Here is an 18,923-nt window from a genome sequence, read left to right on the forward strand (position 1 = left end):
CACCCAACATCTTCATCAAATACTCTCCTTCTGCAGGCTTTCAGAGTATTTGACACTAAAATGATTGCTCAAAGTGCAAGACCACAACAGTATAAAATCACTAAAACAAAACTAATAAGAAACTGACAAAGCCCTACCATTTCTGCTACATATCAGATATATCTCTCTCATCATCAGAAGCAACTATTACAGCATGCATTGAGGGCTTTCACTGGTACCATTTAGTCCAGTTAGAATCCCATTCTTATTCACACATAAGAAGCGTAAGCACTTCAATATTGGCATCTTTTCTTAATATAAGATATCCCTTTACAGCTGATGCTCTTAAAGAGACACCATGTCTTGTACACAGGCTACATTGTAAACATGAATTTTCCTTTGCAAATAAATATTCCTGGAACAGTTTTTCAACACTGCTGCACATGTAGAACAACTTCACATTTCCATTAACTTTTGGGAAAATAATTCACAGGGTTTGCTGTTTGTAGTTGTGAAAGCAGACACATAGCGCTAATTTACAAAACAGATATTGAGCATAAATCTTAAAAGATTGAAGACTTAAAATGCACTCATTGTGATATGTACTATTACTTGCTGTGATTCTACACTTTTCCTTCAATACATGAGTGTAAGTACACTGTAAACCACAGTGTTAAGTATACATCATATCCTACAGTTTTCTTGTCAGCAGCTAATATTCAAAAAGACAGTGTGACGCAGTCCATTATTGGATGAAAGTGGTGGTCCCCAACGTCTCCCTGAGCTGTTAGTTTCTATAAGATAAAAAAGAGAGAATTTAACAAGGGTTTTGTACAGATTTACATTAGAAAACATCAGCAAATAAATTACCTGTTCAGCTTTTTCTGTCCAGCAGATGGAGCCAATGCAGCTTTTCCTCTCTGCAGGGCGTTGGTGGTAACCTGCAGGCCTTTCATTTGTTGCAGTTCCTGCATCAAAATAACAAAACAGATATTTCACAGCCATCAACTAGAGCAAAATTGGCTTTATTCAAACACTTACAATCCTACTCACCCCTGATAGTCTGTTGACAGGGCAAGGTGGTGGAGGTCTGTTTGGGGGGTCTGGTCTGGGCTTGGGTTCCACTGACTGCTGTGTGTGGGTTTTGGCATCCGAGGAAGGCAAAGGTGGCCGTCCTGAAGGTGGTGGAGGGGCCTGGTTTCGTCTCTGCTCGGTGAGCTGCGCTGATTTAACCAAAGGCGGAGTGTAGCCCTGAGGAGAGCATCGTCTGTCTACAGGCTGGATCTGGGGCTGAGGTGTTGACTCTTTCTGCTCTGAAGTATACGCAGGTATGGGAGGAGGCTTCACTGCCGGACGCACAATAGCATGTCTGGACCGAGTTGAGCAGGACGGGCTCGGGCTCGGAGAGGGCTTCCCCTGTGGAACAAAGTTCAGTGGTTTCTTTTAATATTCACAAACAATAGCGATTGGCAGTATTGTTTGGGTCACAGTGGGCTTCTTTACCAGGTGGTCTGAGTCTTGTTTTTTTTGCAAAAATATCGGGTTTGCATGACCGCTCGCATGGTCGTCAGCCAGAAGCTTTCCCTCGACCGGGACTGAACAACTGAGGGTTAAAACGTAAATAAAAAGGTATTTACACATCCACATAAAATAGAAAGTAAATTGTCATTAGTATTTTACCCTCCAGAATGCCATACCTTGACATTGGAGATGGAGCAGAGGTTTTCAGTGGGTGGAGTTTATGTCTGTAGCAGCACCAGAGTCCAACAGCACACAAAACCACGAAGAGAACCAGGGGAAGGACCACCAGGACTGGAAGGAGATTGCCTGTTCGCCATAGAACAGCAGACAATAGTCAGAAAATTGCATAATTTCAAAGACATATTCTAAACTGCCAGTAGAATAAGAAAAAATGATATGAATAAGTGTCTCACTGTGGCTGATGACAGGTCCACTGTTTACACTCCCACCTGACCCCTTCTGGTCACACAGAGGAGGAGCCCAGCCCGCGTCACAGTGGCAGTTATGATCGTTGTTGCACAGCTGGCGAAAGAACATATTCCAAACAATTTTTTTTATATTCATTACGTTGACACTAAAGCACACTAGAGAAGTACGTCAAAATAATTTCAAGCAGGGAAAAAAGGTTAAGTGGTGACATGTAACTAAGAGCATTTAAGTATAATTCAATTAAATTGTTCTTTACTTGAATTTTCTGCTACTTTCTACTTCTACTTCACTGCATTTGAGAGAAAAATAATGTCATTTTTACTCCACCACAAGTTACTTTACATACATTTTTCTGATAATACGTCTGTAATTGTACTTTTAGCAAGAATTAGAATGCATTGCTTTTACTTGTACTGGGGTATTTTTACTTTCATCTACAGTATTACAGCTTTGATTAAGTAAAATATCTAAATGCTTCTTGCACGACTGCCAAGCTTTTTCATATTAGCGGGCTGGCAGCCAAATCTTCCCCCAACACTCTTTGGAAAATTATCTTCCCAGCATCCTTCCTCTCCACACCCACCCACCCACAACCCACACACCCACCCACCCACCCACCCACCCACACACCCACACACACACACACACACACACACACACACACACACACACACACACACACACACACATTACCCCATGTCCATGGCACTTGGCATTGCACTCATCAGCTCTGAGGAAAGATGCATTGCGGCATTCTCCATTAAAGCAAATCTGTTGAAAGAAGTGGTGAGAGGATGAGAGTGAGAGAAACGGTTAATGAATCAAGTAGTTGCTAAGTGGTACCGTTTTTCTTTATGCACATCACAAAGACTGGAGCCACAGAGTTACTAAATAACAACAATTAAATGTGGCTTTCTGACAGGTAATAGACAAACCAACTTCTCAAACGGAGATCTAAAGCATGCTCTCTGCCACAACGATACCATTAGAAGTAAATCTCACCGAGTCAACACCACACTTGGTGCCCGTCATGACGAGGCCCGGGTCCAGGGTGTCCCCCTGCCCCTCCTCGTCCCCCGGCCCCGGCTTGTACACATGTGTTCCCATACACTGGATCTTCTTGTTGCCCACATTTACATTGGTTTCTATGAGCACAGCGCTGTTCTCAATGGGCTTCGAAGCTGAGGTTAAACACTGGATTTTCCCACATTGGGCATCACTGGAAGAGACAACAAAAAAGGCTATCATCAGTTTGGTGAAACTGGTCATTCTCAGGAAATAAAGATACACAAAAATGTGATAGATGGAGTATATGAACAAATTGTTTAGCTCTTCACCTTTCCTTACAGCTCCTGTACTTCCCAAACAGATCTTTGCCACAGTTCCCGTACATGTCCCCAGCTTCATTTACCTTCTTAAAACACAGGTCAGGGGCCGGGCGGCCATCTGTGGTCGGAGGGGAGAAAGTGCTCAGAAACACATGAATAAGTCTGCACACGCACACACACGCACAGACACACACAAACTAAATGTGTGCACAGTGTGTAATGTGACCACCTGATGGAGAACAGATGGCATCCCTTATGGTTCAGTGTGGCTCCTGTGGTACTACAAAGGCTCTCCAGGGAGGCTGTGTCGCAACGTGAATATGGACACTGTCCAATAAAAACCCCTAATCCTGTGACCCACTGAGGCGCCATCTCTAACTCTACTCGGCATATTCACTTCAAACTGCATGTTTATTTGCACTGAAGATAAAATATGGGATTGTGTGATGGCTACAATTGTGTGCATACTCTTTTTTACTCACATATAAACTGATTATCTTTTTGAAACCTTTATAATTCCATCATGCCATGAAAATTGAAGAAGGAGAACAGGATTTTTGATTCAATTCAACTCAAAAAAACACATTACATATATTTTAAATAATCTTTTACCACAAACAGTACATACAAATGTGCTGTCAGGACAGTAGGTGGCACAAGGTATCTCTACAATTGGGCATTAAATGGTACATTTTGTTTGTATCTGGAATCCAAACATCCTTGGAAACTGTTAATATATATATTTTTTGAAATAGTGTGTCAAGAATTTGTCTTAATTTGCAATTAGACTGCATTAGTTGTAGTTAGGTGTACCCAATAAAGTGGAAACTGAGTATATACGCATGTATGAAATATGCTACATATATGCTACAGTACTATACATACTGTATACGCAGCATGTGATCAAAATATACAGAACCCCCTTTGGGATATAGATTATAAGCATTCAGTTTACCCACCTCGTCCCCAGAGGGCGCGACACTGCTGCTCCAGGGTCAGACACATGCCGGTGTAACAGTAGGCCTGCCCGCCTGCACACGACGTACCGTCCACTAAATAGAAATTAGCAGGACAAGACTCTTCCTTCCCATCGCAGTACTCTGGCAGGTCGCACGAGCCCGAGGGAGCACGGCACAGCACACCTGGGCTTTTCAACTGCACAGAGATGAAGAGGAGGAAGAATGGTTAGGAAACACACTGAAGAGGAGGATGACAAGAGATATGAAGACAGAATGAAGAGCTATATTTCAATTGCTATAATATTCATCGTATAGTGAGAATTAGCCCAGGGGACACATCCATCATGGGATGATCATCAGATTTGGATCGTTGTGAATGTCAGATGGATGTTAGTACCTTGCAGTTATGACAGCAGACGCCATGGGCACACTCCGCTCCAGCTTTCAGAGTGCAGTTGTTGGCGTTACAGCAGGGACTTGTACACTCCTGCACAAAGAGTGTAGAGTCAGGAGTCCAGGAAAAAACATACAAGGAAAAAATGTATGGCAACATTACAGGAGACGCAACACACCTCTTCCTCTCCACAGTCACATTCTTCTCCATCCTCCAGGTAACCGTTGCCGCAGCGCTGCCCTCCATACATGGATCTGGTGTTTGGCAGGTTGAAGAGACACTTCCCTCCTCCAGAGCTCAGGTAGCTCTTCAGCTCCTTCTGGTTGCAACCATTGAATACACGTGGAAATGGGTGCCTGGTGCATGACGAGGAAGACAAACACATTATGCAAACTGTATTGAAATCCAATGACATCTTTCAAATCGTCAGTTTTTCTGTCCCCTTAGTTTAATAGCGGCTATTGGTTTGGTCGGAGGACATTTGCGTATCGTACCCGGTAGCAGCAGCCATGATACAACCTCCGTCTTCGGCCTTCGCCTGGCAGCAGCCTGTACTGTCGTGGCTCATGCCGAAGTTGTGGCCCATCTCGTGTGCCATGGTGGCCGCTACACCCACAGCTGACTTTGAGTGGTCCTATTCAAAAGAAAAAAAAAGAAGAGTCAAAGATTACTTCAAGATCTGTAGAAAACATCAATGCTTCAGTGAGGTGGGTAAAAATATATATTATGTTCTTCATTTCTCATTGCAATTTGGAGAAAGTGTCATATCGCTGGATACATGCTGGCGTTCCACAATACTAACCTAATATACACGGCTAATATGTACGTTATTTTTGACAAAGTGAAAACATACTGAGTATTACGTTATATTAATCTGGGATACGCTTTTGATTCTTAAATGTTTTGGGCACACAATTTGGGGTCCATGTCTTGCTCAAGACTCCGTCAACACACAGACAGGAAGAGCTGGAGATTAAACTACCGATTGACAACCACTGTCTGACCCCTTGAACCACCTGAGTTACAGCCACCCCATCTGGATATCTACTCAAGTGCGGGGGATTTAATGTTTGTTTAGACTCTTGTCTCTCACCGTGTTCACTCCACCGGACTGGTAGTCAGAGCACATGGCTTTGAGAGGTGCCAGCCCAATGGTGGTGCCTTGGAAGCCCTTCCCCCTGGAGACACAAAACGCCACTGGTGATTAGTTCCAGCTGGACAACGGCCCACTGGGATACAACCGGTGATAGTTATTGTCTCACACAATGAACATAGAATCAATTGAGAGATCTACACCACGGGACAGGAGGCTAAGAGGACATAGGTGGGACACTAACGTTGGACAAAACACTAACAATGACAAATGGGATATTTAATGGAGAGAGAAACACTGACGTGATGAGCTGAGCGTTGTCGTTGGGGAGGACGCGGAGCTGTTTGCGTCTCCAGGACAGGAACGCTGCCAGAGTGCTGTGAGGGTTGTCTGAAACGCTGATCATGTCCTGGCTGTTCCACACCTCCAGGCCGATCAACGCCACGCGGATGCTCAAGGCCTTGTAGTACTGTGGGTGTGGACAGGAGATGTTTAGAGAATTTGACTCATCACTACTCGACATGGCTCAGATGAATCGGATGAGTCGGTTTGTGGTTTTCATGTTTTGTATCAGATGCTATACCTTGTCAACCAAGTTGGCCACTTCCAGTAATTTCAGTTTGGTCTTCTGGAGATCACCGTGCTTTTCAAACTGAAAACCACATATTAAAACAGAAATAGACACACCCACACTTTTTCTTCACAAACCTCAAAAGAAAACTTTAGACGACCAACAGGATGTGATTCAGATCTTTAAATTTACCACAACTAGCTCTAAATAGAGTGATGGGGGCAATTTACTGTTGTATTCTATATTTAAGTTCATTATAATACTAAAATATACAATTTACGCTGCATATAAATAGCTCATAACATTTCCACATGCATCCATCCAGCTATACCGAGTTATCCCCCAGTGTCACAAGGGGCCTGGAGCCGATCCCAGCAGACGTTAGGCGAGTGGCGGGGTTCACATGTAGAGACACACAACCATTCACACCCACCTACAGCGTGCTGCTATCATGATCTCATGATCGCATGATCCCTGTCCTCCCACAGGTAACACTGTTATCATTTTGTATTCCTTGTCTAGTTAAAAAGTGCCCAAATGACCAAATCCACAAATGCGAGCTCACCTCAGCCTTGTCTGCCACTATCAGCAGCTCCACGTACTTCATATTCTGGCTCAGGTCCCTTTTTTCCTAAAAACACAAACAGAATTTGTGGTGACGCTAATGTCATGATTTGTGTAAAACTTGCAAAGGATTTCGGGGGCACGTGATTCTGTCCATTGTCCTGTCCCAGCTCACCCTCACGCTCGGCGGTGACATCATTCCATGGATGAAGTCGTTGATCCCCTCCTCGTGCTCCTCGTTGCCATAGTGATGCGGGCAGCTTCCTCCGGGTAGATGGAGACTCTCGGCTCTGAACACGGCGTGCTGCTGTGCACCCGTGGAAACAGGAAGCGGCTCTATGAGGTAGCTGACGCTTGTGTTCAGAGAAATCAGTCCCCTGAGGAAACAAGACACTGTTGATGGTTCCAATCACAGCACGAGGAAGTCAATGTGGATCAATGATCCTGTCTGTCTTTTTGCACTCTGTGGGATACTGGTAAATCTAGAGCAAATATTGTAAATAAATCTTAAAAACATCAGATTAAATGTAACTCCCAACAGTAATCCTGCCCTGCCTTGTCAGTAATATATGGGTAGTATAAATATATACACGGCTGCAAGACAGATTGGGATTCTTTTTTATTTGGCTGTGGTGGTTTTGCGGATGGGTGGAGCAGAGCAAAGTTATAAAGCTATTTACTGCTGTTTATAAAATGAAAATCAGCTGGGGCAGACCGAGCGATACACACTCTTTTGGCTTCTTAACAAAACCGCTCATAAACGCAGATGTCTATACACAAACACATGAGCATGCACGCAGCAGCAGGTCAAGCAGCTGTAGCAAACATCTGGAGAGGTCAGACGCCCACATTTCAATGTCTCAATGCTGCGTTTGCGTTTCTCCAGAGAATCTACATTCGTAGAAAGAAGCATTCATTCAGTCCTCCTCCAGATGCAGAGCTCTGAACCCACAAAAACACACATATGGCTACGATTTTCTGTCAGTGCTTTCCAGTTCCTCCACTGCTGCCGGTGTTTCTAGCAGGAAGGATGAGCTGCCTTGGAGCGGCACCAGGAGAAAACACAGGATCTCCATACTGAGCTGTACTCAATGAACCAGCTCCCGAGACAATGACCTATTAACCCACTAGATTGCACAAGACACTGCACACAACTGTTTCCTGTCACCTTATCTACTCAGCCACGGCTTGATCACAGGCTGAACTGTTGTGCATGCTTTGGTTCTTTTCATCTACAAAATCATGTTCACAGGCAATCTGAGGATTCTCTCCGAGAGCTCAAACATTCATAGTGAGGATTCCCAGCTGGGGGAAAGAGTTGTGCTGGACTCTGATTTTTAGTTTTGTATTGATCTAGATATGATAATCTGCAATAACCTGATTTCTTAAAGGTCATGAAACCTGGTTTCTGTAATCAGGGAAGCAAGATTTATTTTGAAGAAAGAGTTTCCAATCAGCCTTTTACATGCATGATAGTGATGTTCAGAGCTGTGAAAATGGTGCTAACATTTGGAAAAATGTCTATTTCGGCAAGTTGACAACTAACAGTAACATATGTATGTGTGTTGTGTCGACAAGTATTTGATCAAACAGTAAGAAACGTCAGCTGTTAAAGAACTGAGGCAGGAAAATTAGCATTAATGGAGCTGAAAGCTTTGATTCATTGAGCGTGTGCCGCTAACACATTATTATTAAGATCAATCACAAATACCTTCCCTCCACGATTTATTCTGCAGCACTAACTCCCTGCTTTTGAGAATTGGGGAAACTTTCCTACTTTGCTCCATTTCTTGCAGCTCTGTACTTCTTTGCTGAAGTAACTCTGAAGCTACAGAAAGTCCTCTTCCCTGCTCTTAACTGTAGGAGCTGTCTTAAAGAACAACTTTTTACTTTTAGAGGGATTTCGTCTTATGGGACACTTCTTAGAATTTAAAAAAAAATGTCTTTCACCATTGGGACCAACTCTAAATATTTGAAAACTTTATGAAAACAGCCCGTGGTGGAGTTTTACTTACTTGAGTCCTGAGCATGTGCTCACAGCAACACTTGAGCCTTTCATACCCAGAACCTCCCCGTGGTAGAAACAGTGTCCCTGCAACACAAAACAATTCAAGCTCAACACATGCACAGTGATAAGAGAGACGGTCATTCAACCAGAGCACCTCGTTATGTAAGCATAAAATGAAATATTTTATGACCACACTGCCTGTTATCCTCCTGTCACAGGATTTGATAAACTACATGTATATCCATTTCTCTTCTACAGTATGATCACTTACAGCTCCCCACTGCATTTTAAGAGCATCAAACTGTCTCATAGACTTACAGTGCTGGCAAGAGAGGAGGACTTGCGGGCTCCATCGGGAGTGTACCATATTTCTTGATATCCAGGGGCCAACAGCTGCCTGGTGGAAGATGGCACAAAGGCAATTTGCAAGAGAATATATGTAGCATCAAATGTTCAATCTCCTGAAAGAGCAGCAATATGGTGGAACAATGGTGAAAAATATACAGAGTAAAAGCTGGTTGAATCAGAGGAGATAGAAGAAGACAGATCTGTCCAGCATCCCACAGCTCATAAAACATTCACTCTGACAGAGACAAGACCAGACTGCTTTAAAGATTTAGACAAAGATCCTCGTAGAGGATAAGAGGAAATAAAAGGAATAATGTGGAAAGGTTTTGAGACTGTAACAAAATCCATATGTACCTTTCCCAAATGGCCCTTCTTTCTGGAGAGTATATTATAAGTAAGAGATAGTAACTTCCCGATGCTGAGAGTATACATTTGTTGGTGTCCAGACTGCATTTGCTTGACAGGGCTATTATTTACAAATGTCCTCTTATTCTTTTCTGCATTAGTGGAATTTCTCCATTAGTATACAATACAGACTGTGAAGGAGAGGCTGATAAATCAGGGACACATACACGTACCAAGAGAAACATCAATTTCACTGTGGAAAAACATTACATTCCTCTTCCTCTCCGTCTGCGTATGTGATTGAGTGAGTGTCTTCAGGCTCGGGCCATTTCTGTCAAACTTCTGTCAACCTACCGGCCCAATATTTACATCTCGTACAGATGCTTGTTTTCCTGTCTTTCTCCTTCCAGCTCTGTTTCAATCCATTCTTCCTGTTTTCATTCATAAACTCTCCCTGCCTCACAGCTGGTTTTCTTTTGCTCCGGCTCGCTAAATCTCCCCCTGCGGTCAAACTCCGATGCATCAAACAGCCTGTAACTCCTGTAGAATCAAGCTTTAGAGGAATCTACAAGTCTCTACTGGTGCTGATCGAAAGACCGGACTTGACGTAAGTCTCAAATAAACACGAGACAGACCCAAGATGTCCCACTAAGATTTGTATCTTCACCTATTTTTCATTTCAGCCCGCTTGTGGTTTCACCTCAGGGTAATAGCTATTTATGCTGTTGTTCCTTTGTCATCTTTGCGGGATAGAATTAGAGCAAATCACTAGGGGGAAGTTAAATTAATAGTTCAATATTTTGGAAAAATAGCGCTAATTTGCGTTTTTTTTTTTGCAGAGAGTGATGAGAATATCAATACCACTTTCATTATCTCCACTCCATCAAATAGAAGGCAACAGCCAAGAGCTTGCTAGCTTAGCTTAGCATAATGCCTTGGGGAAACATCAGGCTTGGCTCTGGTTTCAGTGACTCTGCAACTTTTTTCACGTATTAAAGAAATTGCATAATGTGTTCATCAATGAGCTTAAGAGGGAATATATTTTGTTATTGTTGGACAGAGCCAAGCTAACTTTTTCCCCCCTGTTCCAAGTCTTTATGCTAAGCTAGGCTAATCGGCTGCTGTAGCTTTCTATTTAACACACAGACATGAGAGAAGTATTGATCTTATCGTCTAACTCTCGGCATAGAAGTAAGTGTCAAACTATTCCTTTCAAGGAAGATGAAGACAAATGAAGGGAAGATGGGGATTTTTCTTTTATCTTCCGTCAGATGCCCTGAAGGAGACCAGCGTCTTGAAACAATGACAGCCTGTTGATACAATCAGCCACAAAGCAATACAAAGACAGAACAAGTCTGCTTCATCCTTTCACAGATTACCACCCTGGGGTTGGGAGGCTAAAAAATGATCAGTCAGTGGTAACGTATCCGGCTGATGTCACCCTAAGCAGGGTAACCCCCCATATTGTGATTTGACCTTCTAACCGCATTTATATATGGCCTTCCTCCAGTTTTCCTGCTTCTTCCACTCTCCGGATATTCCCATCATGCACTCCTCTCATCTGTGTCACCCTCTCTGTCGCTTTAACAGGCAGAGTTAATGGCAGAGTGGCTGGTGATTGATAGAGCTTTACCCGGCTGCTAGATAGGAAGGATCCCTCCTTCCATGAGGAGACGTCCTCCATTCTCCCCGATTCTCCCAGTCAGCAGCTGAGTACACTCATAGACTGTATGACATGCCGCTATGTGACATATAGACACAACATGCTATTAACCAAGCCATGCCACTACTGAAAGCATAATGCCAGCTGAGGTTTTTTTTCCATTACTAAAAATGCTGTGGAAGGTTAAATACAGTTACTACCTTATCTGTTGAGGCATTGACTATAACTCCTTTGACATGACTTTTTAATGCCATAGCCACTGTATCTGTGCCAACTGGTGGTTTATTTAAACCGTAAAGAACTAGATGAAAGATGAAACAATGCATCTGACATCCGGCATGAAGAAACAACCGCAGGAACCACCCAAAATAACCTGCAGGTGCAGTCAAACAGTTTCAATTTGACACTTCGGTGTTTCCAGTAGTAAAAAAAAAAAAAAAATATATATATATATATATATATATATATATATATATATATACATATATATATATATATATATATATATATATATATTTAGTTCAGGTAAATGGACCAACTGCAGGACAACTGCAATGCACATGCAGTTAAATACAGTAAAGCATTATGTCATTGATTCATTGCTACAAACTGTTTCTGGATGTAAGAATAGGAGCAATGTTGATCAAAGAAAGTTGAAAAAACGGTCATTTTATTTATGTCTTATTATCTGCATTTGTGTATGCGTAAAAAAAATGTCTGTTGCTGACTGTGTGTTGTTGCTTCGTGTCACTTGCATGGCTAAATGTATCGAATATTGGATATTGTTGCTGTTACTAATGTTTTACTGTTTCTTGTTGCTCTGCATAGCTGTCTTGAGAATGCTTTTGTTGTTGCTTTTGGCTATCTTTGGGGTGTCTTGTTGTCTCAAATGAACAGTTTGAGATTTTGCAATATTGACATATTTGCTTGTTCACTGTGAGATATTTGAGACGATAGATATCTAGCTTAGCAGAAAGACATTAAACAAGTTAAACAGCTATCCTGGCTCTTGCAAATGATAACGAAATATTTCTACAGCTCACTGCCCAACACACTATATCTTGCTTACCCGTACAAAAAGCGAGATTTAACAAACCCTATTACTCGGTTTTACACGGGTTACGCAGAAGACTATTTCTTAGAGACTCTAAGCTGCTGCTGCTGGTTGTAGTTTCGTATTTACCGTACAGACTTAAGATTCTGTCCCATCTAGCTCTCGATTAAAAAAAGTCAACCCTTGAGTGTAATTGCGTTCTGTTAAATGCCGTGAGAGCTTTCAAATCAAGACTGCAAACAGCGCTGTGCGATGGCGGGAGAGCTCTACAGAGTTTGGACGTCGTCCAGTGTTCAGACAGATGCTGTGATTGAGGACCGCAATGCTGGCTGAATCGGGACTGTCTGGCAGTGAGGCTGAGACAAAGGCTTGGTTCAGCCTCATGAGGGTGGGGGAGTAATGCTAATGTACTTGGGAGATAGTAGGGGGGGGGGTAATGCATGAGGGTCAGTGGGTCGCATTCTCTCATAGGATCAGATGACATCACCGCAAGCGGGTGGAGGGAGGGAGGAAGCTGACGCAAAGTCAAAGTACCACTCTGCAACGGATGATGAAGAGGCTTTTATTGCACAGGGAGGCCAATGTACTTTGGTGTGAAGCCCGGTGTGAGTGAGTGTTTCCCCAACACACAGACTAACACACTGGCCTACATTAAGGCATCAAAGCAGACAGGACTGAGCCACTGTGAGACTAAACATAGAAACAAGGACAAGGCGAATGCATCCCTGCTCTCTGCTCCCCAGATCTGGGATCCATCAGGTCTGAGCTTTCAACCTTGTTAGTGTTCCTTGGGCGGTTGTGTGTCTATTTTGATGTGTGTGTGTGTGTGTGTGTGTGTGTGTGTGTGTGTGTGTGTGTGTGTGTGCAAGCGTGCTTGTTTGCGTGTCGTCTGTCTGCGTGTGGCCACAGTCTCCCCAAACCCTGACCGCGGAGAGCGCGTGGGAGATGCATATTTGCACTAGAGCCCTGGGGAATATCAGACGGGGTGAGGAAAGAAATGAGAAAGAATGGGGTGCTCGTTTTCGGAGTGGACAGTGGAAGACGTACGAGGTGTGGACGAGGGGGAGACTAGAACAATGACGTGTGCATTTCACAAGGGAGTGCTCAATTCAGGTTCATGCACTTAAGGGTGTGCAGGAAGGGCATTAAACAGAAGAACAGAGAAAGTCATCTAGAGGAGGAAGCAGGGGCATCCACACGATTCATATCTGAACCATACGCACATTACTCACACCCAAACTGACCCCAACTGTCGCCACTTTCCTCTTTCCATGACTTTTCTCACCTCAACCTTTCTCCTCCGGTCCACCAGTCACTTTCGTACACAGTTTCCTCCCCCACTCACTGCCTGTTTTTACATCCTTTTCCCTGCACTCCTGAGTCAGCACACTGCCTGGCTCTTAACCAAATCAAGCCTCTACGGGAGCACCGTATCCTTTCATTAAGATAAAAGCTCAGGCAGACACACGTAGACACTAACAGCGGTGCTCGTACGAACTGAAAAAAAGACCCACGCACACATACGTTGACAAGCATGGCAGGCGAGGACATAAAAGGGTTGAGTCTATATGCTACAGTCACTGGGAGTACTGATGCCCACAAACATTCCCAGCTAGGTCTTTCTAAAGGTTTTGATTAAGTGATACATTAAGCGAAGTGTACATGAGGTGGACTGGATTATAAGGGAGAGGGCAAAGAAAATGGAAGTAAAATGCAGGAGAATAAACAGAAAGACAAGATAGATGGAGACCATCTCACAGCTCGTTTTATCTGCTGACTGTCAGAGTTACAGTTCCAGGGGCAATGAGGACAAGAGGGAGTAGCCAGGACACAAGAGATGGACGCTGGCAGCATTTTCTCTGGCTTCTCTCCAAAATCAGACCTCGATCTTCAGTGACACAAACTGCTGTTAGTCCAACAGAGGATATATTTAAAATAAAATGAAAACAGTAACCGAGTCCTGGATTTGCTGTTTAGTCTTGGAGAGACGGGAAACACTAGCTGGTGGTTGGGTGAAATTCTTTGTGTGTGTGAAAATGATTGGGGTGGAGAGGAGGGCTGAACTTAGTTCAATGTTTAAACTCCAAAGAGTTACTAAAATCTTTTAAATTGATGTCTCGTCTTATAAAACACGTTCTCCTTTAATCTTTCAAAATCGGTTAATCGTATAAACTTAAGATATGTAACCAAAAAGGGTGTTCAATAAAAAAACATGTTTTTAGTGGAACAGTGATTCTCATAATATCCACCAAATTGCACATTTTGTTTCCCAAACATTACAGCCACTACTTTTCTGAAGCCAAAAAGCTCCTAAACTTAACTGCTGTGTCAGTAACTGAATGAATGAACGAGCAGCTTTGAGCATTCAAGGGAAGGCTGACATGAAATATACATCTGGTGAGAGAATGTTGAAAGACCTGCACTTCTAAATAAATCCAGACTACTAAATCCAGAAACAACACAGGACCCCCCTGTGTTGACCGCCTCATAATGACTTTCGTACAGTCCCGAAGTGAATTGTGGCAGACAAGCGTACAAGAATTTGCATAAGTGAAGCAGAATAGAGTATTTACATGATTTTTTTCCTCCATCAATAAAGCTCTCAGACAGGGCATTAAAGGATCAATGCCAAGGAAATGGTTTGTGTTTCTTTAATATGAAACTATGTCTGTTTTAACTTTCTTGTTCTTTGCTAAATGTTCCCAACTCCTTTTGTATGCTTTATGACAATTAACAGTTTAGTTTCTACAATTATTTTCCTTTTTTTAGTACTTGTACTACACAGTACCATATTTGATATTCTATTTTATTCAATTTGATATATTATGTATCTATACTTTACTTGATTGATTGTGATTTATTTTCTCTTTATAATTTTTGTATTTGAGCACTGTTAAAGGGAGCCTGAGGAGAAAAAATGACATTGTCAATAACACTGTAATTGTGGTGCACATGACAAATTAAGGAGTGTAACTGAAGCGGAAGTGATTGGCTCGGGTGAAGAAATTTGAACATGTTTCAGGAAACCGTTGAGAAGTTTCACAAAATGGTTTCAAACTGCAAATGAATTTGATTTTTTTTCTTCTGCATTGCATTTCCTCTTTCTTAGAACTATCTGCAAAGATATCAGTTAACACCATCTCTGTCATGTTGAGGAACCCAAAAACGTTTCATGGAATCTATCTCAAACCAACTGTGTCTTCCCTTGTGTCTCTCACACACACACACACACACACACACACACACACACACACACACACACACACACACACACACACACACACACACACACACACACACACACACACACACACACACACACAGTGTGTGATTGATTAAAATTCCTTGCCCAGGAGGAAATCTGACAGTGTGACCACCTGCTGGGGAGGAAGAGCAGGGGGGCAAATCCCTCAGGGGACGGTCAGTCAGACACAGCGGAGTCACGGTTTGTTAATGTTAGTGTGTGTGTGTGTGTGTGTGTGTGTGTGTGCGCGCCTGTGAGTAAATGAGTGACAGAGGGAGAATACAATTGATGGTAAAAGAAAATTGACTCCATTTCTAATATTCACAAAAGCTTTTCACTTGTGTGCTGGCACAAATCCAAGAGTGATAAACCACAGCTCTGTAGTCACCAGGCATCTCCACTGCTCCAGTTCTCCCTGCTGTCCCACCAAGCGACCATGTGTCCATTAAACGAGCTGGATACTTCCTATTCTTTTTTGCTGGACAGGAACGGCTCCATCAGATTAGATGCAGACGCAAAGTCGTACTTCCTGTTTGCCCAAGGCACACGGATCGGGTGTCATCCGTCTGTCGTCAAAAAAAACATCACCCTCCTTTCCTCCCTTCGTCTCCCCTCTCGGCACCCAGAAGGGCACTGACCTTATAAATGTACTATGTGACAGCTAACATCTGGTCAGATACACGGGACTAGTCGGGGTGTCTAATAATACTGTACACAGCTCAGTGTTGGATCATCTCAAACACTTCATTCAGACACATCCAAATAGTTTGATAGAGGCGCTTATTTGAATTATTTTTTTGGGCGGGGGCTTTTGTTTCATTTTGGTACCTGCTCCTGGGAGCGCTCAACATGCACCAAAAGTGACCAGAGACAACTTAAATCCTCTGTAAGAAACACAGAGGAGCATTTAAATCACTCACTCGTTTCTCTCCAGGTGTAGTGTGAGCTCTCGGCCCTCAGCGGACACCAGAACCTGAGCCTCTGCAGGATGCTGGAGGGGGAGGCAGAAATTGCAGGAAGTGGTCAAACAAAAGCGTACTTGCATATACCAAGATGTGTATCCGTTTAAATTATTATTACACACTCACCTCGTTGTTGGCAGACCTCCTGTGTCTGTGAGGATGCAGCCATGTGGGATAAGTGATCTCATAACTCTCTACGTGATCAAGGATGCTCCTCAGGGAATCCTGCTTATTTTCTCCTGGGGAAAAACATTTCAAATTACAATATAGTGGGTGGTCTTGCAGCATATGCACTTAAATAACATTGATTTTTTTTTTCACTTATGCATTGGATGAGTCACTTTTAATATACAAAAAAGAACAAAAACAATGACATAATTATGAATGCCCAACAAGACGTTGCATTTCATTCCAACGCAACGCAACACAGATGTAAGACATGGAGGCTACACATTAAATGTCGCTCCGGGAAACAATCAGACTCACCATCGTAAACACCGCCTTCAGAGAGAGCAGCAGCCGCGGCACAGTGCAGGAACACTATGAGGAACAGGAACAGGAACAGGCACAGGCAGGGCTGCGCGGCATCGGCAGGAGAAGCACGCGCTCCTGGACGCATCCTAACGACCGGCGGCTCCTGATGAATCTGAACTGAGACATCAATGTGCGGTGGACGCGGCTGGGCGGTTCAGAGCGGACCGAGAGGACGCCGCCGGTGTGACATCGCGGTGAGCCGCTGCCCCTCGTCTGAATGAGATGCTCGCGGAGTCCGCGGGGCGCACATCGCTCTCATTCTCGAGCCCTCCCCTTGATGAGTGTTACGCACGCGCGTGCACACACACGCGGAGAGGGACAGTGATCTGAGGTGAAGCAAGATGAGGAAGGATATGATGAAAAGATGCGAGTGAGCGACACTGGAATCCTGATTAGAGAAGCCTGATGTTAGAAATGCAAAGGCAATGTGGACCACTTTTTTTTTTTTTTTTTAGCATTACCTTAATCGGAGGCATTAAACAAAGAAAAATACGCCAATATTCTTGTTGTCTATATTTTGTTATTCTTAATCTATAATAATGATAAAAGAAAGCACCATTAAACGATTCAACAATAAGACAGTTTCATAGCTAAAGGGGTTGTTTAAGGACAATCTGCATTTTTTTCAACATTATTTCTTAAAGGGGTAGGCCTTTTCCATTTATTATTCTACTTCCATTAAGTTGGTGCACTCACAAGAGACAGATGAAAAAAGAAAGAAGAGTCATTAAGGTATGCTTCAAGCTCTATGGGCTATTTCCCATGATGCAACTTATCATTTATATTTGAACCCTGCATGGCTGGTAATACCCACATATTATCCAATATCCAGTTTATAACACAAAGGTTCTGTTGTATATTTGTAGTCTCCAAGTCCAAGTCTAGATACCCCTGCATGACATCACTGTGGCATCATCTTCTCAGACCACTGAAGACATTATACAACCGTTTTCCACCACTTGAGTAGTACTCCTCAAATAAACCCATTTTTATGTGTGGAATTGAGTTCAGCGTTGAATTATTTGTTGTGAAGCTGCATTCACACAAAGTTGGCAGAATGAGAAAAACAGGAACACTTCCTTTTGTTCTGAAATGGGAGTGTTGATGCATTATTCAAAGATGGTTATCCCAACTGATAGCCTTGTAGTCCCATCATTTAAATTGCCTTAAAATATTTGGAGCGGTCTCTTAACAAGTGAAAATACAAAAAATCTCCTTTTGAATGAGCTGAATCGATTGTATTACAGTTCAATACTGAGCTGTTTCTTCCAATGATAGTTTCAGTTTGTTCTGTGGTTCTTTTCAACAAGTGGGAGATGCTTTCTCCTTGGCCTACATCAACATCCCCACACACACACACTTGTTTACTCGTAATTGCAGTCTGAACAATATGATATAAAAGCAGCTTACTTCTCAAGGGACATGTGATGAATCAGAACCGAGTACAGGAAATATTTTAAAAGAGTTATTTAAGCACCATATTATTGAGGTTGTGTCGACTTCTTCCTAAGTTGTTGTATCCAACCAGTATCCCAACAGAATTAGGTTAAGGCCCTGCATGTAAACACATGCTGTCTTTAAATAACCGCACACTTGCCTCGACGTGTTCTGGTTACTTAGATACCGTCTCCACTGTACGGCCACGTGTCGAGTCACAGGAAGTGTTGGCACTGGTTCAAGTGAGCTGATCGAAGCATTCGGTTAATGTCATTAAGAAAAGAGCAACTTCTGCAATCATAACGTGGTTTTGTACACTAGAGCTAATTTAAGTGCAGTGTGTAATTGTTCATTAACTTATTATAGAGGTATTATTAAAACAAACAGGCTTCAGCAAAAAGTATTTGATCCAAAATTGCTGAAGAGTTGAGAGTTGGATCCTGATTAGATAAAGTACAGTAGAGAAGCTGCATGCCTTTTTGCTAAAACA

General features: G+C 42.8%; 1 protein-coding gene across 1 annotated transcript; it reads right to left on the reverse strand.

Annotated features, from left to right (window-relative positions):
* Positions 1 to 669: 669 nt before the first annotated feature.
* On the reverse strand, positions 670 to 17,081 carry adam19b (ADAM metallopeptidase domain 19b; the record flags this gene model as incomplete). The annotated part of the gene is made up of 23 exons (XM_079228862.1): positions 670 to 773; positions 850 to 947; positions 1,033 to 1,395; positions 1,483 to 1,582; positions 1,677 to 1,806; positions 1,914 to 2,022; positions 2,623 to 2,700; positions 2,932 to 3,148; positions 3,267 to 3,375; positions 4,217 to 4,412; positions 4,614 to 4,703; positions 4,789 to 4,966; positions 5,105 to 5,244; positions 5,704 to 5,788; positions 6,006 to 6,172; positions 6,287 to 6,355; positions 6,840 to 6,905; positions 7,014 to 7,215; positions 8,854 to 8,930; positions 9,165 to 9,243; positions 16,421 to 16,491; positions 16,589 to 16,701; positions 16,949 to 17,081. The coding sequence occupies 23 exons, from the start codon at positions 17,079 to 17,081 to the stop codon at positions 767 to 769; spliced, it is 2,877 nt and encodes a 958-aa protein (XP_079084988.1). The 3' UTR covers positions 670 to 766.
* Between the last annotated feature and the right edge of the window lie 1,842 nt (positions 17,082 to 18,923).

Source organism: Taurulus bubalis, assembly GCF_910589615.1.
Source record: "Taurulus bubalis genome assembly, chromosome: 13".
Taxonomy (NCBI): Eukaryota; Metazoa; Chordata; class Actinopteri; order Perciformes; family Cottidae; genus Taurulus; species Taurulus bubalis.